The following is a 25,237-nucleotide window of genomic DNA, read 5'->3' as shown; positions in this document are numbered from 1 at the left end:
GCCAACTGGTTGTTGCTTGGAGAATGCTGGATCTTGATGAGAGGTATTGATAGTCTACGTTTGGTAGTTTTAGATCTTGTAATTATTACTGTTTTGTCAAAAATTGTAAGTTAATTAACCATTAGGAAAGAAAAGTTAGAAATAATTTCCCAATAGGATCTTGTGAGGGGACACTATTAAAAACAACTGTATTTTCTTCATCAGGATCTTATTAATGAAGGTAATCAAAAATAATACCTAAAAACTGATGCCCAGCAAGCTCGCTGCCTAGCAAGTGGGTGTTTGATTTGAAAATGTTACTTCAGTGAGGCTGTAATTTGAATAGCTCACACTGTGACTTTGTGATTAGTAGCTGTTGTTTGTAGCTAGTCATTTCTGTTAGGGTCTACAGTTTTCCTCTCCTTTCCCAATTGTGTTGTTGTGTTTCCCTTCCCCTCTGTCTCTTTCCTGTCTGTTGTGTATTTGTTTTACTGCAGGGTGTAGCTGACAGGTCTGTTCTGGCCTCCTCCTCTCTTGAGCACACCTGCTCTCAATTGTTCAATCAAGACTCACGCGCTGCCACATTATTTAAACCCTGGCCTTCTATCCAGTATTCATCGAACCGTCTGTCCATCCTTGTGGTAACAACTGGGACTCCTGTTTTTTTTTTTTTTTTTTTGTGTCTAGTTGGACTTCAGTCTGTGCTTTGTTAGTCTGTCCCAGAGGAGACCTCTGGATCTGGATTTCTCTCCAGCCTGTTCACTCTCTTGTCATTCCCTTTGTTTGAGGCTCTACGAGGCTTGTCTGTTTTTGAATACTCATCAAACTGTTACCTTTAAACTCTACACCTGTCTGAGTTAAGCATTTGGGTCCAGTTTCTCTGCATGCAAATGTAATATTATCCCTTTTTTATATCATTAGGTGCAAACACGAAGAAAGAGCAGCCAGTAATTATCCTGGGCTTTCTGTGCTTTGTTGTTTTGGTCTAAGGTCAATGCAGAATATGTTTAATTCTGCATTGTGTCAACACTAATTAAGTCCAGCACTTGTGTGGGTTACTTGCATTGCAAGCAAAAATGTTCCCTTGTCAGAGCTGTGTTCATAACTGTGTTGTGATATTTGCTTCTGTAATGCACATGAGAATTCATAAAAATACACTTCATTTAAATTTACAGTGTGCTTTTCAAAACTTGTTGACTTTGTCACACATACAGACATTAAGGACAAAGGTGTGGGTAGGCCAAGTTTCACAAGTGTAGTTGAATTAACGTCATATGGACTTCTACAGTACAATATGTGAGAACTTGAAGGCCTTTTACTCTCATTTGATACAGCTTGGTATGCATTTCATTGATGGACATTATTCTTTGAGTTTACAGACATTTACACAAGGTGAGATGCATTCTGATGCTGCTATCATATGAAATTTAGTACCAGTTTGCAACACATATCACTTTATGTAAGACCCAAACTGCACCTTGTTCTCCTTTCAGTCTGTGATCCACACTATTCTCATTTCAGGCACTTCATTGGTATCAGTCCAGAGAGAGAATGCAAGGCCTGCCAGGGCAAGGTTATCTGCAAGAAGATGGTTGTGATCATCTAGAAGAAGTCTGCCACCGTCAATACACACATCTTCACACTCCACACATCTGGGACTTATAAAGGTCAGTGAGCTCTTTCTCTTGCTCCATGTGTTGTTTTGACAGTTCGATCATGCCACATTTAAGAGTTGAGTTCAACCTATTGGTCCGGCCTTCCACAACAGTCCTGGTTTCTCAAGTGGCCCCTTAAGAAAATGAATTGCTCACCACTGACACAGAAAAAGCCATCTGCTAATATATGTTGAGAAATTACCTAATGGTGCATTAAGATTAAGACTCATACAATGTTTAGGGAAAGGACAATACAATAGGCGTGGACAAGTACAGTCCCAACTGTATAAAGCAGAGGCACCAGCCATTTTAGATCAGAGCTCTTCATGTGTATCTTGTGTGCACGTTGAACAACTCTCCTTTTGTGTCGACATAAAAGTCTTTGCTACCCAGAACTCTGACTCCTGCTGATGATTTCATTGAACACCAACAAGAACATTTTCTTGAACAATTGAGCATAGCTAAAAACTTAGAATTCTTGGTCCATGTGGCTTGGGGCCTCGGTTCCAATACACCACATTAATTTTCGGTGAGCCAGCCAGGAGGGGATAGAATCCTGAGGAATCCACCAACACGTCCACACTCTGCTACCAGACCCTCGGGCCCAAAAGTCTAAAGGTAAGCAGAGCCTTTATTTTCTGCAAATTCTGAGTGAAGGGTGTGGTCCGCCCAGGTAAAGGATAAACCTTTAATGTTGAGGAAGTGAATTTAGAGAACACCTTTTTTTATGTTTGGGAAGTGTATTCGATAGAGGTAAGAAGTGACACAGATCCTAGCAAGAAGTAAATGAAGCTTAATGTTGAGGAAGTGTAATCAAAAGCGTCTTTGATGTGCAGGAAGCATATTCGAGGACTAGAAGAGAGCCCCTGTTGATGTAGAGGAAGTGGATTCACTGGTGAGTATCAGGCAAAATCAATTCAACTCCATTCAATTCAGTTCAATTCAGTTTTATTCGTATAGCGCCAAATCACAACAAAAGTTGTCTCAGGACACTTTCCATATAGAGCTGGTACAGGCCGAGCTCTTTTATCTACGGAGACCCAACAATTCCCTCATGAGCAAGCACTTGGCGACAGCGGTGAGGAAAACTTCCTTTTAACAGGCAGAAACCTCAGACAGAACCAGGCTCTGGGTGGGCGGCCATCTGCCTCGACCGGTTGGGTGAGAGAGGGAGAGCGAGAGAGAGAGAGTGAGACAGACAGAGAGAGACAGACAGACAGAAATGCAGTCAGAGAGAGAGAGAGAGAGAGAGAGAGAGAGACAGAAAGAGACAGACAGAAATGCAATCACAGTAACAATGACAGTGGATGTAATAACAGTAGTATGGCAGGAGTCACAGCTGTAATCCACAATCCAGATTCAGCCACTACCCGTGGGAACCTGTGAGACGACAAAGCACAGAGACTCTGGGGAAGGAGCTAAGTTAGTAACACACCGTGGTAGGACATGAAAGCGTGCAGATGGAGAGGGAGAGAAGGACAGAGGAGCTTGGTGTATCTTTGGAGGTCCCCCGACAGGCTAATGCTATAGCAGCATAAGTAGGGGCTGGTCCAGGGCAAGCCTGAGTCAGCCCTAACTATAAGCTTTATCAAAAAGGAAAGTTTTAAGCCTACTCTTAAATGTAGAGACAGTATCTGCCCCCTGGGCAAAGACTGGAAGATGGTTCCACAGGAGAGGAGCTTGATAGCTAAATGCTCTGGCTCCTGTTCTGCTTTTGAAGTCTTTATGAACCATAAGTAGGCCTGCATTCTGGGAACACAGTGTTTGAGTGGGGTAATAAGGTACTATGAGCCCTTTAAGATAAGAAGGTGCCTGGCCATTTATGGTTTTGTAAGTAAGGAGGAGAATTTTAAATTCTATTCTTAACTTTACAGGGAGCCAGTGCAGAGTGGCTAATATCTGAGAAATATGATCTCTCTTCCTCGTTTTTGTCAGAACACATGCTGCAGCGTTCTGGAGCAACTGGAGATATTCAGCAACAAATTTGGGCAGCCTGATAGTAAGGATTTTTGCAATGATACGCAGGTGGAAAAAGGCAGTCTTTGAAATTTGTTTTACATGGGAGTGAAAGGACATGTCCTGATCAAAGATAACTCCCAGATTCTTTACAGTGGTGCTGGAGGCCAGCGCAATGCCATCCATAACTGCTATGTCATCAGAAAGTGAGTTTCTAACATGTTTAGGGCCTAGTACTCTAACTTCAGTTTTGTCTCAGTTTAGTATCAGAAAATTGCAGGTCATCCAGGTCTTTGTGCCCTGAAGACATGCTTGTAGTCTAGTTAGACTAGTTTCTTCTGGCTTCATTGATAAATATAGCTGGGTATCATCTGCATAGCATAATCTTCCCTAAAGGAAGCATATATAAGTTGAATAGAATTGGTCCAAGCACAGAACCCTGCGGAACTCCATAGCTGACTTCAGCGAGCACAGAGACGTCATCATTAATGTGTACAAACTCAGAGCGATCTGACAAGTAGGATTTAAACCAGCTTAGCGCAGTTCCCTTAATGCCAATGAAGTACTCCAGTCTCTGCAAAAGGATACCATGGTCAAGGGTGTCAAATGCAGCACTAAGATCCAATACGACTAGTAGAGAGACAAATCCTTTATCAGATGCAATTAGGTCATTTGTAACTTTAACCAGTGCTGTCTCTGTGCTACGATGCACTCTAAATCCTGACTGGAAATCCTCAAATAAACTCTTTTTGTGTAGAAAGTAGCACAGCTGCTTAGCAACTGCTTTCTCAAGAGTTTTTGAGAGAACGGGAAGGTTGGATATTTGTCTATAGGTGGCTAAAACCCCTAGATCAAGAGTAGGCTTTTTAAGTAGAGGTTTTATTACAGCTACTTTAGGGTTAGGGTTAAAGGTATATCTTATCTTATCTTATCTTATCTTATCTTATCTTATCTTATCTTATCAAAGAAGCTCATGAAGTCATTATTGTTCAGAGCTAAAGGAATACACGGTTCAACAGAATTATGGCTCTCTGTCAGCCTGGCTACAGTGCTGAAGAGAAACCTGGGACTGTTCTTATTTTCCTCTATTAGTGCAGAGTCATAGGCTGCCCTGGCACTGTGGGGGACTTTCCTTTATATTTTAAGACTGTCTTGCCAGGCGAACCGAAATTCTTCCAAATTTGGTAGAGCACCATTTCCTTTCTATTTTTCGTGAAGTTTGCTTTACTTTGCAGGTTTGAGGGGTATACCATGGAGCTAACCTCCTCTGTTTTATAATCTTCTTTTTTAGGAGGGCAACAGAGTCAAGTGTCATACGCAGTGAGCCTGTAGCACTATCAACCAAGTAGTCAATTTGGGAGGGAGAAAGGTTAGCATAGGAATTCTCTGTTGTATTGAGACATGGCATTGAATTAAATGCTGATGGGATCATATCCTTAAATCTACAGCACTATCAGACAGGAGTCTGGTATAAGAATTTTTGCCTACTGGCTCGTAGTCTGGTAATGTGAATTCAAAAGTTATTAAACGATGATCCGATAAAAGAGGATTCTGTGAGGAGACTATTAAGTCTTCAATTTCAATGTCATATGTCAGAACAAGGTCGAGGGTGTGGTTAAAATAGTGAGTCGGTTCATGTACATTCTGACAGAAGCCAACTGAGTCTAATACTGAGATAAACACAGTGCTAAGGCTGTCATTATCAACATCGACATGTACATTTAAGTCACCTACAATGATTACTTTATCTGCTTTATGGACTAAAGACTGGACAAGGGACAGGATGGATACCAGTGGTAGGCCCCATAATAAACTGGCATTATATAGCACGTAACAGTAGATGGGTGAACTTCCTATGGTACAACCAACAGCGATTTATTAACTGGACAATATCATCATTGGAAGGAATCAATTTGCAATTGCACACTACAACTAAGATGACTTTACAAAACTGATTTGCAATAGATAAATTAAAGGCTGAGGAACAAGGTGTCTGTAGCTATTTTGGGGATGAGTGTTGCACAGTTATACTGAGGGCAACGGGCACAGACGGTAATCTGACAAAACTACTGAACAACCTGAAGACCCTAAGAGATGAACTCGTAGCAATGTCAAATTGGAACACTAAAAATCAAACCCTCTCTCAGATTTGGGAATGGCTGAATAACCTGTGATGGCATAAAATCCTTCAGATCACAGGAGTGCTCCTAGGAGGATTCGTACTGATAGCGGCGATTGTCATGTGTTGTTGTTGTCATCCAGGTCTTTGTGCCCTGAAGACATGCTTGTAGTCTAGTTAGACTAGTTTCTTCTGGCTTCATTGATAAATATAGCTGGGTATCATCTGCATAGCATAATCTTCCCTAAAGGAAGCATATATAAGGTGAATAGAATTGGTCCAAGCACAGAACCCTGCGGAACTCCATAGCTGACTTCAGCGAGCACAGAGACATCGTCATTAATGTGTACAAACTCAGAGAGATCTGACAAGTAGGATTTAAACCAGCTTAGCGCAGTTCCCTTAATGCCAATGAAGTACTCCAGTCTCTGCAAAAGGATACCATGGTCAAGGGTGTCAAATGCAGCACTAAGATCCAATACGACTAGTACAGAGACAAATCCTTTATCAGATGCAATTAGGTCATTTGTAACTTTAACCAGTGCTGTCTCTGTGCTACGATGCACTCTAAATCCTGACTGGAAATCCTCAAATAAACTCTTTTTGTGTAGAAAGTCGCACAGCTGCTTAGCAACTGCTTTCTCAAGAGTTTTTGAGAGAACGGAAAGGTTGGATATTTGTCTATAGGTGGCTAAAACCCCTGGATCAAGAGTAGGCTTTTTAAGTAGAGGTTTTATTACAGCTACTTTAGGGTTAGGGTGAAAGGTATATCTTATCTTATCTTATCAAAGAAGCTCATGAAGTCATTATTGTTCAGAGCTAAAGGAATACACGGTTCAACAGAATTATGGCTCTCTGTCAGCCTGGCTACAGTGCTGAAGAGAAACCTGGGACTGTTCTTATTTTCCTCTATTAGTGCAGAGTCATAGGCTGCCCTGGCACTGTGGGGGACTTTCCTTTATATTTTAAGACTGTCTTGCCAGGCGAACCGAAATTCTTCCAAATTTGGTAGAACGCCATTTCCTTTCTATTTTTCGTGAAGTTTGCTTTACTTTGCAGGTTTGAGGGGTATACCATGGAGCTAACCTCCTCTGTTTTATAATCTTCTTTTTTAGGAGGGCAACAGAGTCAAGTGTCATACGCAGTGAGCCTGTAGCACTATCAACCAAGTAGTCAATTTGGGAGGGAGAAAGGTTAGCATTGGAATTCTCTGTTGTATTGAGACATGGCATTGAATTAAATGCTGATGGGATCATATCCTTAAATCTACAGCACTATCAGACAGGAATCTGGTATAAGAATTTTTGCCTACTGGCTCGTAGTCTGGTAATGTGAATTCAAAAGTTATTAAATGATGATCCGATAAAAGAGGATTCTGTGAGGAGACTATTAAGTCTTCAATTTCAATGTCATATGTCAGAACAAGGTCGAGGGTGTGGTTAAAACAGTGAGTCGGATCATGTACATTCTGACGGAAGCCAACTGAGTCTAATACTGAGATAAACGCAGTGCTAAGGCTGTCATTATCAACATCGACATGTACATTTAAGTCACCTACAATGATTACTTTATCTGCTTTAAGGACCAAACCTGCTAGAAACTCAGAGAACTCAGCTATAAATTCGGAGTAAGGAACAGAAGAGCGGTATACTATAACAAATAAAAGTGGCTGCACTGTTTTCCATTTTTCATGAGAAAGAGTGAGAACAAGGCTTTCAAATGAGTTATAGTCGAGTTTAGGTTTTTAGGGTTGATTAAAAGGCTTGAGTTAAAAATGGCTGCAACTCCACCTCCTCCCAGATTAGGACCAGATGGCATAAAAATAAACACACATGCAGCTCACATATACGATGTGAGCTGCTGCATGTGTGCATGGTAGCCCGATATATGATAACATATACGTGGCATGAAATCAAGAGCCTACTGGGTTGCCAGATGAACACCGAGCTATAGGGGAAGACTGGATAAAGACTGGACAAGGGACAGGATGGATACCAGTGGTAGGCCCCATAATAAACTGGCATTATATAGCACGAAACAGTAGATGGGTGAACTTCCTATGGTACAACCAACAGCGATTTATTAACTGGACAATATCATCATTGGAAGGAATCAATTTGCAATTGCACGCTACAACTAAGATGACTTTACAAAACTGATTTGCAATAGATAAATTAAAGGCTGAGGAACACGGTGTCTGTAGCTATTTTGGGGATGAGTGTTGCACAGTTATACTGAGGGCAACGGGCACAGACGGTAATCTGACAAAACTACTGAACAACCTGAAGACCCTAAGAGATGAACTCGTAGCAATGTCAAATTGGAACACTAAAAATCAAACCCTCTCTCAGATTTGGGAATGGCTGAATAACCTGTGATGGCATAAAATCCTTCAGATCATAGGAGTGCTCCTAGGAGGATTCGTACTGATAGCGGCGATTGTCATGTGTTGTTTTCTTACCTACATGCTTTCTGACCTACATGCACCAATGGGATCTATGCGCTCACCTCCACCATATCCATCTGGTTGGCAAGCATAAATGGCAGCAAGAGAAGACTATTAAAATTAAAGAGAGCGCCATTCAGATGCTGGATAAACCACAGTCTGAAACATCACATTCAACGGATTTTCCTGTGCACTCTCACACTACTCCTCCTCCAATAGAGCCATTAACAAACACACACACCTTTCTGTACCACTATCACTTGCACGGGAGCACGATGTCACAAACTAAAAAAGCAACAACATCACTTGCACTGATATCAAGGACTATATACCTTGCATGCCTGAAGCACTGAATAATCACTAAAGAGGAGTAATCTGGGTCACTGAACTATGTACACTTATCTTACAACTGAATCATGTATTGAGTATGGTATTACTGTGTATTAAATAGAAACCTAATAGCAATGCTTAAACCTCACTAGCTTAAAGAAAGTTGCTACATTTTCTTTCTTAAAGGAAGTGGTAACATTTTCTTTATCTTTTGTTGCTCCTTAGGATCTCTGCTAATATTAGCAAGGTGCGAACCATCAATGACAATGTGACTCTAGAGTCACAAAGGGGGGAAATGTAGTATAATTTTAACAGAGATACGTGAAGCGGCACTCCCTGGCAACTGCCAGCCGACAGCAGAGACCCTGGCGCCCCTCCATCCTCGCCATTAACAGGGCTCTCGCCTACTCTAGGGGAGTGTGGAGGCTGTTGTCATGACAGCGGGAGACCCGCTAACTTGAAAGTGGCCACCAAAACTCAAACCCACTGAAAACACTTTTAAACCACCAAAACCTCTTATAAACCATTACAATCATCTCTGAGTAATTCCGTGCAAAAATCAGAGAAAACTCGTACAAACAATGCATAGTTCTAAAATATCTACGGCTGCGTAGCTTCAGGCTAACGTTAGCTTAGACTAGCAGCTAGTTGCTATCTTTCATATTAGCCACTTGCACTTTGGCCAAAATCTCTTCTCCTCTAAATGTGCTGTTAAATTGTCAGTAGTTTTAAGCAAAGTCTCATCTGGAGATCACTTACTTTAGCATGATGTATCAGCAGCTCCTCTCGATCCATACATGCTTGCCAGTGACTCGAGACCTGCTTGGCTTCCTCGTTCACGTTCCTGCCGGTGGACGACTGAAATAGCGGCGTCGGTCGTTGACTGAGGCGGCTGCTCAGTGGCGTCCAGCGGTGATCGGCACTCCGTCGCAGGTAGCCCTGTTGATAACACCAGAAACCCTGGCGCCCCTCCATCCTCGCCATCAACAGGGCTCTCGGCTCCTCTACGGTAGTGTGATCCTGTGAATCCACCGAAACCTGAAAGTGAATGCGCTGATCCTTCGAAGTCAACCCTTTTTATAGGCCAGCGAACAAAGCCAGCGTTTTAGTCCTTTGAACGTCACTATGTTCTACGTTCCATAAATGTGATTTGATCGTCGCGGATGACGTCACTGCTCAGCGTTATCGTTTATTTTCTTCATTTCCATAGCAACAATCAAAACAATATTAAAGTCCTTTACGGTAGCAACGCAAAAACAAACAAATTCTCCAAAGTCTAATATTTCCTGAGAAATTTCAGTACATTAAAGGATTGGTTCACATCTTTTCAAGTAAACGTTACTGTTGACTGCAATCATTGCTGACTGTACTGGGCCTGAACAGATCCCTTCCCCAACCCACGCTTGTCATTCATCTAGTATGTGTAGACATCCAAGGAATGAGACTGGTTTTAATTTTCTGTTTTGTGTAAATACTAGTTTCAAAGGTCAGGTGAAGGCTTTGTCGCAGCTCACCGAGAAAACACTATCAGACGAATTACAAAGCGGGAACTCCACACTAAGAAAACCCAAAATCAAAATCTGCCATTTGAGGCCCCGCTTCCACTTCAGCTGTGTTTCAGAATGCATTTTTGCACAGATAGGGCTGCAAATGAACCCCATCACTCACATTTGAATCGCTTTAGAAAAGGGTCTCCTCTTTGCTGGTTAGACAGGAGGAATGGTTACAAAAATCAGTAACTCTTTCAGTGTTTTTATGGGCATGTTGGTGATGTTTTAAGACACACTTTAACTGAAATAACTACATGCAGAGGCCCAGATCACATGTTAGTCATCCATTTCAGTTGTTTAGGTTATCAGATGATAGTACCAATTATCAGCTGGCTCTCACATGACACGATTTCAGCATTTTGACCGACGTTTGCATGAAACCAGAGTTTCAATATGTTTACAGTTTAAGTAAGTTTAGTTTCTACTGTGATAAAGTTGCACAGTTAATGTTAGGGGGTGTTAAACACTGCAACTGCTCGTCAGTTGCATCAAAACATTTCACATGCATCACCTGAGACTGATCTTTGTGACACTTGATTTTACTGAAGGCAGGAAAGAAAAAAATCAGGTACAACTGAGCGAGAGCATAAAGAAGTGCTTTGATTTCTATTTGTGGTTTCAGCGTTCAGTCACAGAAAAACAATTTTCTTTCACTCAGCAAGAAAACACAACTGAAGAAATGTCCACAACATTCAGTGTCTGTAAAAGCAAGTGTGTGAAAAGTGATGGAAATGCGTGGCTGTCCTGCACAAAGCGGGACATGTGGTCACCTTAACTATGATAGATAAACCGTCTTCGTAGGCTGTGTAGACTTCAAAGTTTCTGTGGTGAGAGCTACAAGAAAAAATGGACCAAGCCGAAGAAAGAATTATCGAGGAGGTACGCAAGTACGACCACCTCTACAACTCCTCTTCGCGGCAGCAAGAGCCCCCCGAAACCATACAAAGACACAGCCACACCCCCCTAGCGGCTTGGCGGCGAATTGCGGAGCAACGCGTTCCCTCGACGCAGAACTATGAATGCTCAGTGACGCCGTCGGGTGTTTGCCGTAGGTACGGCGGATTTCATGCGCTGTTTGTTTTTCATTCGTAGTGTGGCGAGAGGAGGGGGTTGGTTAGTGTATCACCAGAGTGTCCAACAACGCCACCTGGGGAATTGCACCCCAGGAAATGCTAAGCTAAGATTTTAACCAGACAAGGTCACACAGGTTCAAAAATACCACGGGGCAAGACGGTTTATCATTTAAAAGGTAACAAACTTTATTAACCAAATTAAAGGAAAAGAACAAAATAGCACACCCCACACAATAAAACAGACACCTGGGCAAGAAGGGGGGGGGGTAAGGTCAGGGCTGGCGCTTACCATGCGGCAGGAAACCAAAAAGGGAGAAGGGATCCAAAATGAACCACCCGTGACACTGCACACACACACACACACACACACACACACACACACACATACATACGCAAAAGCAAAACGGGAGGGGACTGTGAGGAACGCACCACCACCAGAGGTTAAACTGCCGCTGTCAGCAGCCAGCACCTGAAACAAAACAAGACAGAATTAATAAAACATGCCCTGGGGCTTCACAACAGTGGTGTAGGTGCAACAGAATGAAAGAAATGACAAAGAATGAATTTAATGAGTAATTAAACAATCTGGAAAGAAACAGAAATAACTAAATCAATCTAACACAATAAAGGACACAAGAGATTACTTAAACTAATCAAACAGTAGCAACTAAAGAAAACAAAAGAGACAAATGAATAAAGGATTTAAAATATATCCATCACGTGGCGTGGTTCATCAATTAGGCCCCATAACAGCCCCCCAGCCAGCACACTCATGTGGGGCCCAGATGGATTCCATCAGGGCTGATAAGAGGGGCCCAGATTGGCTACCCAACTGGGGCCCAGCTAATTTTGTCCTCAGTTTCCATGGAGGCCCCACATGTGTTAGCCCTAATGGGTTGATGATGGGCCCCTGTTGGGCTTCATACAAGTCCCACATGGGCAGAGCAGGTTATCCCCACTAGGGGCCCACAGAAATTCTCTTACATGGGTTGATGAAGGGCCCCTGTTGGGCTTCATACAGGTCCCATATCGGCAAAACCAGCATTTCCCATGTGGGGCCTATGGAGTTCATGGGTTGATGATGAAACCCAACTAGGTAGTGCTCCTGTGGGCCACAGCAGATGTATATGGGCTAAAATACATTACATTATACCCAATTAAATACATTTAGCTTACTAAAGAAGGGCGTATAAAAATAAACTAAAATTAAATTTATGTATTTAATGAACAGAGACCATTGATATTTCCTTCAATATAGCTGCACTGGTATTGAATATGATAAATCACAAAATCTAACTGAAGAGTAAAAGAATGAGATTACAAGCATATAAAGCTAAACATGTAGAATTTATTTTTATCCACAGATCCACGGTGTCATGATGACACCGTCAAATTTGTTTTTAAGTTTCAGGCAAGAAGCTAACATATACAACCATTACAAACTCAAAGTTTCTCCAAAAAAGATAATGAACAGAGATTGATCAAAAACTCGAAACATGGAATATTACATCAATATATGAGACTTGTGCTTACTTTTTAAAGTTGAAATAGAGTCTCTAGATTAATGTATTCCAGATTATAATGGCACACTGATCCCGATTAGGACACGTCCAGACATCACCAATGCCCGATGCTATTGTCCGGGGGTGGGGGTGGAGGGGGGGATCTGAGTGTGGTCGATAGAGACCAGCTGTCCTCTCTGTTCCAACGACCCTTTAAATAGAAGAAAAAACAAGATGAAGACACACCTTGCCACATTTATTAGTGATATGAGCTTGCTGATTACTGTGATCTACAGGGTACCTAAGACCTTTATTCGTCTCATTTTTTACACACAACATGCAGAGTTGAGGGGGAAACTGTACATGCCATGCATCTGTGAAATTCTTTCCACTTTTTGACCCATCCATGGTCGTCCTTCCTCCACAGAAGGACCAGGAGCGGTGGGCTGCCAGTCGACCAGCGCCCAGTTGGTCAGGTGGTGATCTTCTTGCATGTTTTTAGTGGGGGTATTTTATGGAGGATACCCAGGTGAACATGGGGAGAACATGCAAACTCCACACAGAAAGGCCCCTTATTTTTCCTCGAGCAGCAGGAACCAAAGGCATGGTGCACCTTCTAGCTGTGACGCGACAGTGTTACCACCGAGCCACCAGACCCGTTAATACCACTTTCAATGAAATGTACTGCCAAGATACACTGTCAAAAATATGAAGATGTGTTGTAAATCAGTATAGATTTTAAGCCTCAGAAAACAATTATTTCCTAAATATTATTACTCATTCATATTGCCTGGGATAATCTTAACTCAAACTCGGAGACTGAATTTAAAAAACAACAGCAACAACACCCCAGCTAAATTCAAGCCATAGGAATCAATCACAGCTAAAATTAAAATCCAAAATGGCAACAAAAAAAATGTCAACAGGATGAAAAAACAGGTAAACCATCTAGAATGGTTAATATTTATTGCACATTTATACAATTAAGTGAATTATTAGTGATCGAGTGAAAATTAACCAGAGAGGACAGATGCTGATCCAAAAGCGATGAACAAACAACCAGCGTCGTGTCCATTTTTTCCTAGGATGGAAAAGGAATGCCTCCGCCTCTGATTGGCTAGTACTTGTTGCCGTCGTTGGTTTGGTTAGTTTGGTGTAGGCATGAGGACTGATGATTGGTTAGGGCTAAACAATCGCAGGCAGTGCAAGGCGGGTCATTCCTTCGCTATCCTAAAAAATGAATATTTTGACAGTCGGAACACAATGAGTCTTCATCAGACTAAAAAAACTTTCTTCCCGTGTCAGCGAGTGTTTTCTTTTTCTCTCAGATTTCCACTCCATCTCAGCCGCACAGTCGATCAACATGGACAGAAATGCTACAGAAGTTCATCTTGTCCTGAGAAAAACAACAGAATCAGAATCAGAAATACTTTATTGATTCCCGAGGGGAAATTTTCGTTACAGGTGCTCCTTACAAGAATAGAAGAGATAGAAGAGATTTAACATGTAGTGCAATTAGAATATATATATATATAAAATTTAATAAATTAGGTATGCCCACTATAGCTCACCCGGTGGCACATGCTGCGCATCCCGCTGGGGCGGAGTCCTTACTGCAGCGGCCAGGGCCCTCTGCTGCATGTCACCTCCCCTCTCTCCGTCCTGCCTATCCTGTCTGTTTCCACTGCGACTATCAGAAATTAAGTGAAAAATCACCAAAAGAAAAAAAAAACACACACACATACAAAGTAATAAATTAATATGATTCTCATCTTTCGTATATCATTAACATAATTTCTAATCATAAATATAAAGCATTCCTTATTTGTTAATATATTTTTAACCCTTTAAATGTCAGGTATTTTGTCTTAATGCCAAAATTCATGCCATGATCATGAACACAGCAAAAATTATCAAAAAATAAAACGTGAAGAGTGCAGAAAAAGCACCTAACCATGCTAATGTTGTGGCTGAATAGTGTCTAAACATTTTGTAAATTGTACTGTCATGTAAGACAGTATGCATATCTTCAGACTTACGTTTGCTCTCCGCCACATGCTCTCATGGCACGGTTTCCTCCCCTGTCCCTGGCACCAATGAACCATTTGGACGCAGCCTTTTCAGCATCCTTCCTTGTGATTTCCTTAGTGAGGGAATTTTTTTTCAAACTGCCTGTAAGTAACATCCAGAAAGAGCATAAAAGTGAGATACAATTCCACATTTGAGCTTTTATTCAAAGAAGTTGCAGGATCTCCATTTAAACATCCCATGGAAAGTAAACATACCGTACACAACTTCAAACAATTGAAGCTTTCGGAATTCTAGTTTCCCATGGCGGCCAACAAAGTTTTACTTTCTTGCTAAGGCATTGTCCATCAGGAAGCCCATCATCCTCCTCATTGCCTCATCAACAGTAGCCCCCCCTGATATCAGCCACCACAGCAGCCTAAGAGAACATAATATATTCATGAAACTGGTAGGCATCCCAGAAATAATGACAGAAGCAAAAAGCATGTTGCATGTTGGTCTTCATTTCAATATTCTAAGAAGTCCATAATCTCAAAATTTTGCGCACACCTCAGACATCACCACCAAAGCCCCTTTCTGAGCCAGGAAAAAAACCCTGTATGTTAGCTCATACTTACCACTTCTTTGTGGAAGGTGGGGTCTGCCAATTTCTGCTCCATTTCTTGAACATCTGAGACAGTCCTCAGTGGGAATACTGTACCCTCTGGTAGAACTGAAACAGCGGGCGCATCACCTTGTGAAAGGAGTGTTTGTATCATCCTTCCATGGACCCTCTGCGTGTCCTTGATTTCCTCCAGGAGGGTTAGAATGCGTGCGAACATACCATCTCGAAATGCAGAGTTGTCAACTTGCACTCTATGGCAGATGTGTGGTGTAGTAGCTACTGCTGAAGGTGTTGAGAGCAAAGTTGGCCAGACAAAGGGACGGGTGTTGACTGATTGGGGAGTTTTTGATTGCGTGTTCCCTTGAACAGGAGAAGGTACAGACCTATTGGATGATGGTTGATCTTGCGTAGCAGTGCCGGATTCGTCCTCAGAACTTGATGCAAGTCTTTGCCTTGAGATAGACAAAATGGGGTAGATTATTGTTGTTGTTGTTTTTAATTGCACTGCACATAATGGTTTTGTCGTGTATAACTGTCTATCTGTTGTATCTGTCTCGGTAGTATTGTGTTGATTGTCCCTCTTTTAGTGTCATATTGATATGGTGTATTCTTACTTCAAATTTTATCTCTCCTATGTCCCTGTTTTTTTTATGTATTATGACCCTTGCATGTCTTAATGGCTTTTAACACCATGCCGGAGGACTACGGTTGGAAACTAGCCTTTGGCTAACACTGGCACATTTACAGAAATGTATGATTAATGTGCACTGTCCTCTCTAAATAAATAAATAAATAAATAAAATTATGTGTTAACATCTTTGATTTACTGATTAATAGTGTACACCTGTGTTTCTAACTGAAACAAATGCAACATTCACTCATACATTATAAACATTATAAAAAAAAAAAATCCTCTGTACTATGCATGTGACATAATCAAAGTGTCCGTAAGCACTAACTTTCATATTTGACATGAAAATGTATCATTTACACCATGTTTTTAGCCTAAATCAGGGCCAAACACTGGGCATGGGATTATGGGAATAGCACACCGGTTTTCCAAACATGTCTGACACCATATTGACTGTCTCACTTACCACCTTTTACGCTTTCCTTTTCCCATTCCAGAATCTGAGTCGCTCTGCAAGTCCGAGTTCACCTCCGATTTCAAAAGCTTCTCCCTCGCATGGGCATAGTTTGCTGCAATACACATACACAAAAACAGTAACTACTCTTTCAGAAACATGCCTTATGTATAATTTGTTGGTACATATATCATCCCTATTGCCACTCAAAAAAGTCACATTACCTGCTTTTCCCAAAATTCGCACTCTGAACTGTGGCCAGTCTGTGTTTGGAACAAGCTGATCCTTCACTGCTTTGGTGATGTTGAGTCGTCCTGGTGGCCAGCGACAATAGTCTTCCTCTGGTCCAGTAAACCACTTGCAGGGTACAATAGCTACACCTCCACCATCCAAAAAGTCCACAACTGCAAATGGTAGCATGCTGGAAAATCCAAAACAAGCAGGCTAGTGAAGCTGTGGAAATGCCACATATCCAGATTTGAATGGCAAGAGGACCACTTTTCTCTGTAATTCCTCAATGGATACAACATGCAAATCTCCAGATAACTTTGAGACAAAGTGAATTCCAAGGCATGCTGAGTCGATTGGGTTGTTGAAAAAAGAGTCATAGTTTTCAAAGAAGTGACAAAGTACTTTGACATTTTCACAACGAGGAAGAATAATATTTCTCACAACGAGAATTCTTCCCCCTACGGTAAAACAGTTATTACCCTTAGAGCAAGAAATGAATGTCTGTCCATCATTATACTGCCTATACTGCTGGCATGTTGCAAGTTCCTCAGTCACTGGTCCAGAGAGATGAGGCTGTTTAAGGGGAGAGGAAACAGATACTTTCTTCTGTTTTCCTGCTCTCTGCTTCTCATGGATGCGCCGGACAATTTGCTGCACAGGGTTTTGGGGCCTCCTTACCATCTTTTTAAGTTTACCTAAAAACGTTTCAAATGGGAAACAGGAAATGCTATCCAAAGGACCAAATTTCCGAGCATCTTGGGCAAGGTGTAGCAAGAATGTACATTATATCCAACAGATTCCATCCCATAAATCAAACCAAAATCTTTCACAAAAAGCTTCAAAATATCTTCAGCCTAGTCACAATTTTCAATACACAAATCAGGGCTAAGAAGAATTCTTACAGATACAGACAGAAGCATAAAGTGTCTATACATCTTGTTAGAAATATTATTAACCAATACAACAGGGCCAGTATAAAGCAAAAACTGCCTCAACTCAGTTGCTTTCCACATGCTAATTTCTAGGAGAGACCTTGGTTTCCTTGCAAAATCCCTGGGCAAATGTTCCCTGACAGAGACCATAAATGCTGAAATCACAGCCAGAATTTGAATAGACTGCCTGCATCTTAGAGGGCCCTTCAACCAAAGATAAATCAGCTTGCGCATCACCCCCAAGCACACAAGGTGCATATAGTCGAGCACAAAGCTTGAAACTAACCCCACACCTAACTCATTTAGGAGTGAAACACCTGTTTGGTGCTCTTCGTAGGCCACATCCCTAAATGCCTCATCCGTCCTTTGTTCAGCAGACAACTCAGGAAAAGTCATCCTTCCATTTAAATATTTACCTTTTTGAGTGCAGCGTTCACATGAATAATAGCCTGTGTGACCTTTGACACATTTGAGGAAAGCGCGTGCAGGTGCATCACAAATGAATGCATCTGGAGCTGCAACTCTGAAATACACACCATCATATTGAATACCCTCCTGTGAAACAGATTTCATATCTTGTATAAATTCATTCAAATAGTCTTGCAGATTAGTAGGTTTTGTCACACCTGAGTACAAACCAATCACAAACACATTTGAAATTGGGATCTCCTTAATCTTACCCAGAATGGGCCACAAACTAACACCTGTGCTCCGGAATAGAGGCAGGCTATCAACATTGACTCTAAGGTTGAATCCCATTTCTCTTTTCTACCCCTACCCCTTAGCCCTACCCCTTGTCCCTTGCCCCTTGAAACGGAGTGCCAAGGGGTAGGGCCGAAAGTCAACCCCTCCGAATTGGGACACCCCTTCGACAATCGCGTACGTCATCAGTAGTCGCCGCTGCCTCTTACGTAGGCAGATGCGACAAGTGTTTGCCGGAGATCTCGAGGAATCATGCCGTCTGCTGCTGTGGTAATCTCTGTTGCGTGGGCTATTGGGATCTTTTTACGGTTGTCTGCTGCTAGTCGGAGGAATGAAAGAAAGAAGAGACGCCTTCGACGCCTGGGAATGCTGGTGGATCGTTTTATGGTATGTAGAATTTAATGGAGAACGTTTTTGTGCAATAAAAATAACTGTGTTCCTACTGACGTTAGCATGCTAATGTTAGCATGCTAACGTCGGTAACGTTAGTAGGTTGTGCTCAAAAGCTTGGTAACCTAGCGATAGCATTTGTTACTTTGCATTCGACCGTTTGCTCACTGATCAGTGTGCAGATCTGATAATATGTAGCATGACTGCATTGTAAATGCTATTAATGCATTAGATTTTTGGGCTGGGGAAAAGCCAAATGTCCCCCATATAAAACTATAGTTAAATCCTTCTAACTGAGACTAATGATATGAACATATTTCTGTTTTCAGACTGGTCACCCTACAACATACTGCAAACTGAACCACAACGTGCCCGTCCTGCGGTTGTGGTTTAATGTGGAGGCAGAGTTGAAGCAGGACTTTCGCCTCAGCAGAAGAGCAATGAACAGTCTGCAGAGGCTACTGCAGAGTGAGCAGGACCATGGCTGGGGAAGTCAGCTAGAAGTGCTCATCTATGTTTTCTGGCTGGCTCATGGACTGTCTTATCGCGTTGTATCTTGTGTTTTTAATGTGCCCAAATCCACAGTCCACCGCATCATCCACAAAATAGCAAATGATATATGGATCAACCTGAAGCGTGTCATCTCTTTCCCCCACATAGGACAGCTTCATGCAGTTGGACAAGGATTTGCCCACCTATCAGGGACCCCTGCATTCAACAATGTTGTGGGTGCAATAGATGGAAGCCACATTAGGATAAAAGCACCAGCACGGTACCGAATAGACTATTTAAATTACAAGGGATTCTATTCAGTAAACATGCAGGCAATATGTGATTCCAGTGGAAGATTCCTAGACATTTTTGTTGGTTACCCGGGGTCAGTTCATGACACGCGTGTAATGAAGAACAGCAGCTTTTACAGAGCAAGATGGTACCCTCCCACAGGCTACATTCTTCTAGGAGATGGTGGCTATCCGTGTTTGGACACACCAGTCTGCCTGATGACACCGTACAAGGAGCCAGTTAATGGACTAATACAGGGGCGCTTCAATTATCATCACTCCAAAGGCCGCAGCATAATCGAAAGGGCTTTTGGAATGATGAAGACCAGGTGGAGGTGTACACTTTTCAAAGCCTTGGAGGTAAAACCAACATTTGCACCTCAGGTTATTGCGTCCTGTGCCTTTCTGCACAATGTGTGTCTGGACAATGGGGACGTGCTGGAGCCAGATGAAGATGCTGCACAGGATATGCTAGACCCCCAACCTCCTCGGGAACCCCTGGCTGCTAATGAGAGGTCTGGCAATGCAACAAGAGACCACCTGGCTGCTCTGATCTCAGGCAATGTGCAGGCCCCATGAGGATGCTGACTGATCCAGAAATGGACAATGTATATAGTTTTTTTGTTATGCTGCCTCAGGGATGTGTGTTTGAATATCTGACTGATTCAGAAATGGTCAATGTAAATAGTTTTTTTTTTTTTGTAATCTTATCTCAGGGATGTGTCAAGTTTTTTATTTTGTTTTTTCAAATAAATCTGACTGATCCAGAAATGGACAATCTATATAGTTTTTTTGTTATCATACATCAGGCATGTGTCAATGTTTTTTTCTGAATAAATCTATTTTAATGCTAATATCTGTTTCAGGTGTTGTTAATGTTTAGCTGGTGTGATATTCATGCTCACAAACTTGTAGTGGAAAACAATATTGCACTTTATTTGGTAAATGGCATCACATTCAGATGCATTCATGCACTTGTCTTAAAAACATTAAAGAACTATATTAAAACAAAAAACAACAACAGCCAGCTGTGTCTTTGAGGTAGACATTAGAATACACACACAGGACAGCACAGCAAATTATTTCTTAAATTGGTCCTGAGAACAACTTTTCAGATGTAAACATCGAACAGTGCAAACATACACACAGGAACTAGTGTGATAAGGGGCCATATCGCACAAAAGAAACTGTTAAATTTTGTCAATGAGTTTCTCAAACAGGCTTAAAAAACGCTCTGTTTTCCTCTCACTTTCCTCGTGTCTCTTCTGCTCCTTCTCACTCTCCTGTACCAGAAAATCCAAGATGTGGTTTAGCTTCTTCTTCTTTTTTTTGGGTGAAGGGGTTGGGGGCATGTCCACAGTAGCAGCTGCAGTGGTAGGGGCATCAGATGCGGCTGCCTCAGAAGAAGCTGTGGCTGAGGTGGAAGGAGTGGGCTCGACGATCTCCTAAGAACAAAACAAATGAGAAGGTATTATATTCCTGAAGTAGGTCATATGGCCATATGTATGTATGTACAATACATAACTACGTAGAAAATACATTTCTTAAAATGCTGGGTTATAATCAACAATATAGATCAGTAATCAATAACAATACATGATGTGGCTGTAGCTTTACCATAAGCAGTGTAACAGGATCATCATATGAGGCAACCACAATGGGAGGGTCCATAGACGGCCTGGCTCCCAGCACCTCGTGCATGTCCTCAAAAAACTGCCAGGTAGAGGCTGTGGTTTCCCCGGCATCAGTTCCTGAACCTGTCTTGGGAGTTCTCAGCTCCTGCAAAAAAACAAAACAATGTTATAACTTATAAATATGAAGTTCATCATTGCAGCGCTAACTGAGAGATTACAGATTACTTTAAAAGATTACAGTTTAGGCATCGCCTTAAATTTCAACTAAAGTGCTTCTCGCTTACCTTGTATTTCTTTTTAAGATTTTCCCATTTTTTCGATGCTTGTTGGCAGGTGATTTTACCCTCAAGCCCAAGCTCTTTGATCAACGTCCTGTATCACAACACATATGAGGAGTAATGTAAAAACAATGAAAAGCAAGAAAAAAATAAATCAACATAAGCATGTATGCTGTCAAGCAAGCTAAAAAAAAATACTCACTCCCAAAGTTGTTTGGCAGCAGCTTTGGATTTGAGAAAACGCTGCTCATTTTCAGCCCTGAATTTTATGAGGCGTCTGGTCTCTTCTGGAGTCCCTGCATAGATAACACACATGGATAACTGTGATCTCATGATCTCTGATCTCATATAAACCAGTGATATTAACGTTACTTGGGTTACAACATCCATATAACATGTTAGCACGGATTGTCGCAATTCGTACACAACTTCAATGGAGTTACAGGCTAATGCTACTGTCACATTCGATTTGTGTATGACATTCCTGCATGTTGTATCCCATAACGCTATCAATGTAACTGAATACCAGCAGCGAGGTTGCCGAAGTTATTATCGATAACGTTATCACTGTAGATTTTCATCAGGGCTGCCCACAGAGCACCGCTAGTGGCATTCAGCCTGGCAACGGTAACCACGTAACTGAAGCCTCGACTACTATCGATTTTTTTCGGGGGATTTTTTATGAGGAAAATGACCACTACACATTGAAACAACGTTAAAATAGACAATAAAGTGGATTTCGTACATTTTAAAACTTTATTCATGGAGAAAATACTTACATTTGTGGACTTCTTTAGTTGCGGAAGCAGCCATCTTGCCGGTCTTGCAAGGCATTCTGGGAAATCTGTCGTACCCCTCCGTTTGGAGTGTGCCTCGGAAAAATCTCCATTTGGAGGGGTACATAGCCCTACCACTTCCTCCTACCCCTCCGTCATAATGGGAATTGGGACACCCCTACCCCTCCACGTGAACGCGCAAAACGGAGGGGTAGGGCCAAGGGGGAGGGCCAAGGGGTGAAATGGGATTCAGCCTAAGTGTAAGCACATCTGTCAAATCTCGCAGATCAAAATTTAAACATGCCAACTCTGCCACAACTGAATTTGTAATGCCAAAATGATAGTATGTTCCCCCTGCCACATTGTTAACGTCACAGGTGCGGTCTGTGGACATCAGGGTTCTAGCGTCGGATGGCACGTTCAGTCCTTTTTGTCTGAGAATTTTCAGCAGGGCAGAAAGCGCAGTTTGTGAGATATTGTGTTGCACAGCCCACTCTCCAAGTCCACTAGTGTCTGTTGTCTCTGAATCTGCATCTGAATCTGAACATCCAAGATGCAGGTAATCAAAGTCATCTGATTCAAAGAATTCATCTGGCATCCCAGTTTCTGAATTATCAAATATATCAGTGTCTAAAGCATCGTAAAAAATGTCCGTTTCCTCCACTGCATCGTGTGCCACACTCTCAACACAATCAGTGTACACATAATGTCCACCCTCAGTGGAATCCTCAGGGGCAGATCCAAACTGTAATTCCAGTGGCGGATGGAATTCACTTTCATGTGAAACATGACGAAAATGTTCAGCCACTTTAGCAGCTATTTTCCTTCTTTTTGTTCTTTCAGAACGCTCCATTTCTTTCTGAAAAGACAAGATAATCATTATTTTACTTTATGTGGTGGTTAATGTCATTTGAGGCAAGTCGCCTAATATTTATCTAGCTATATAAGTGTATAATCTATAGCTATATAGCTATATAGTGTATAATCATCAATTTATTTTTTGGATTATTGAGACGGCGGCACTCTATACCGTAATTTCTGTGGAGGAGCGGTATGATTCAGTAAGTTTTATACTTCTTCCTACTCCTTTTTGGACATGTTTACATTTCCATTTCATTAAAATTTCCTCAAACATATTATCAAGGGACTACTAGGAAAATTGACTTGATAATTCTCAAGAATGCTTATAATAATTTGTGAACCTAAAATTTACTTTGAAAGAAGAGATAGGACCATAAACACACACATTAAACAACCATAACCAATTAAACCTATATGAAATGATTACACACTAAAGATGTCAGGTTTATATTTGAATTCAAAGTACATTGCCACCAAGCAAAACCAAAGGTAATATATAAACAAATCTAAATGGGTGGCACGGTGGCACGCAGCAGGTAGTGCGCGTGCCTCACAGCAAGAAGGTTGCTGGTTCAAACCCTGGGTCGGGCAGGGCCTTTCTGTGTGAAGTTTGCATGTTCTTCCCGTGCATGCGTGGGTTCTCTCCGGGCACTCCTCCCTTTCTCCCCCCCTGCTCATTAGGTTAATTGGTCTTTAAATTGTCCATAGGTGTGAGTGTGAGTGTGTGAGTTGTATGTCTGTGTGTTTGTGTATGTAGCCCTGCGACCGGTTCAGGGTGTACCCCGCCTCTCGCCCATTGCTAGCTGGGATAGGCTCCAGCCCCCGGCAACCCCGAAATGGGATGCGCGGGTATAGAAGATGAATGAATGAATGAAATCTAAATGCCGTCATGAGGCAGGCTGAGCTTCAGTAACATCACCGTGCTGGCTCCCATTGTAAATGTAAATAAAGGAACGCTGATTCTGAAATAATTATCAATGCAACATTTATGGGCTCCCTTTACTCTTTTGCCAAACTAAGGACAAAGCAGTGTGTTACTTTAAATGCAATAAAAAAATTAACAAAAAGCATAATGACCCCACACACCTGAAAGCCAAACATTTATAAGCACACCCAACCTGAATCTCTAGCAAGTTATCCTCTGCTGGTGGTGATGGCAGGAAAGCTAATCCAGACCACAGCACTACAGTTTCTCAAAGTATTAATTAAATTAAGCAAAACAAATTTCGCAGAGAAAGCCAAAAGGCTAATTTGCTGTTGTAATGTTTTACAGCAGCTCAACAGCGTGTGGCCACTTTTTCCATCGGCTACGGTTCCTGATATAAAATCTCCTACTCAACCCCTCCATAACGCTAAGCATTTAACAAAATCCTTTGAAGTCTAACGTTATAACTAGTCCCCACCTGGACAATGGGAGCCAGCACGGTGATGTTACTGAAGCTCAGCCTGCCTCATGACGGCAGCCATGCTAATGACAACACCTACATCTAAAAAGCATAAATTTGCAGCGACGTTTTATTCATCATGTATAGATATCTACACTGTGTAACCATAAACTCACCGGCATTAGACGTTTGATAACAGCAGCTGAGGGGGGTGTGTCACTCCGTTGTTAGCTCAGACTATCGTTAAACTGAGGGGCTAAAGTTAAGTTAAAACTTTAAAAAAAATAATAAACTTCTCCCGCCTGTTAACAGCACCGTATTTTAAGGAGAACTTTGGCCGAAGTGTGTTTATTCCTACAGAAAGCCTGCAGCAGCAACCAGGCTCTCAACAGGTGCCTCAGCATTATTAGAACGATTCCGTCAAACGCTAACTGCTAGCGGAACCACCCATTCGCGGGTAACAGCGAGCTTGACGAATCAGAGACCCTGCTGTCACACGTTTGGATTGTGGGTAATGTAGTACTTCTTCGTGAGCACGTCTCAAATTAATCATCGTTCTTAAATTTATATTTTCAGAAAAAATTGTTGGCAAGAACTTCTACAGGAGGAAAACATCATCTGACAGTTGTGCAGCTCTAGTGAGTCTACATTGGCAGGTTAGGACATAACAAACGTCAAGTTCACTTGAGTCCTAGCATGTTAGCTAACGTTTAGCCACCTAGCTACGTTAAAAATGGGCCGCTCGTCCGAATGCATTGAAACCAATGATCGGAATGACGAGATTTCGCAATGGCGAGGCGAGACCACGTTGGGCGTTAACACAGTGCTATGAATTTTCAGTTCCACATTTTTGTTAGCTATTCAGGACTTACCTTCAGTGAGCTTACAGGCGCAACGCAGATTTCACAAACACCCCCTCAAAAATTATGGCGGCAATGA

The 25,237-nt window shown here is 41.9% G+C and overlaps 1 protein-coding gene across 2 annotated transcripts; it reads right to left on the bottom strand.

Moving 5' to 3' along the window:
- Nucleotides 1-12,438: 12,438 nt before the first annotated feature.
- LOC143328252 (uncharacterized) lies at nucleotides 12,439-24,797 on the bottom strand. 2 transcript variants are annotated; one of them, XM_076743320.1, is made up of 8 exons: nucleotides 24,475-24,797; nucleotides 16,552-16,748; nucleotides 16,340-16,442; nucleotides 15,256-15,694; nucleotides 14,896-15,056; nucleotides 14,650-14,782; nucleotides 14,182-14,300; nucleotides 12,439-14,006 (listed from the first exon to the last, which is right to left on the bottom strand). In XM_076743320.1, exons 2-5 carry the CDS (start codon nucleotides 16,745-16,747, stop codon nucleotides 15,018-15,020), a joined length of 777 nt encoding a protein of 258 aa, XP_076599435.1. In that variant the 5' UTR covers nucleotide 16,748; nucleotides 24,475-24,797; the 3' UTR covers nucleotides 12,439-14,006; nucleotides 14,182-14,300; nucleotides 14,650-14,782; nucleotides 14,896-15,017. The 2 variants fall into 2 exon arrangements, with proteins under 2 accessions (XP_076599435.1, XP_076599436.1); XM_076743321.1 differs by lacking the exon at nucleotides 24,475-24,797 and having other exon boundaries at nucleotides 12,919-14,006; nucleotides 16,552-18,219.
- Between the last annotated feature and the right edge of the window lie 440 nt (nucleotides 24,798-25,237).

This window comes from Chaetodon auriga, chromosome 11, assembly GCF_051107435.1.
Source record: "Chaetodon auriga isolate fChaAug3 chromosome 11, fChaAug3.hap1, whole genome shotgun sequence".
In the NCBI taxonomy this organism is placed as follows: Eukaryota; Metazoa; Chordata; class Actinopteri; order Chaetodontiformes; family Chaetodontidae; genus Chaetodon; species Chaetodon auriga.
Note: the sequence above shows the minus strand (reverse complement) of the source record. Positions and strands in the feature narration are given on the sequence as shown.

What these genes read in the sequence shown, in the direction of transcription:
- LOC143328252 (XM_076743320.1), bottom strand. Translation starts at nt 16,747, where the DNA reads ATGCTACCATTTGCAGTTGTGGACTTTTTGGATGGTGGAGGTGTAGCT. An exon ending in GCGAATTTTGGGAAAAGCAG is followed by an intron (nt 16,443 to 16,551) that starts GTAATGTGACTT and finishes TGTGTATTGCAG; the next exon opens with CAAACTATGCCCATGCGAGG. An exon ending in CCACCTTCCACAAAGAAGTG is followed by an intron (nt 15,057 to 15,255) that starts GTAAGTATGAGC and finishes ATGTTCTCTTAG; the next exon opens with GCTGCTGTGGTGGCTGATAT.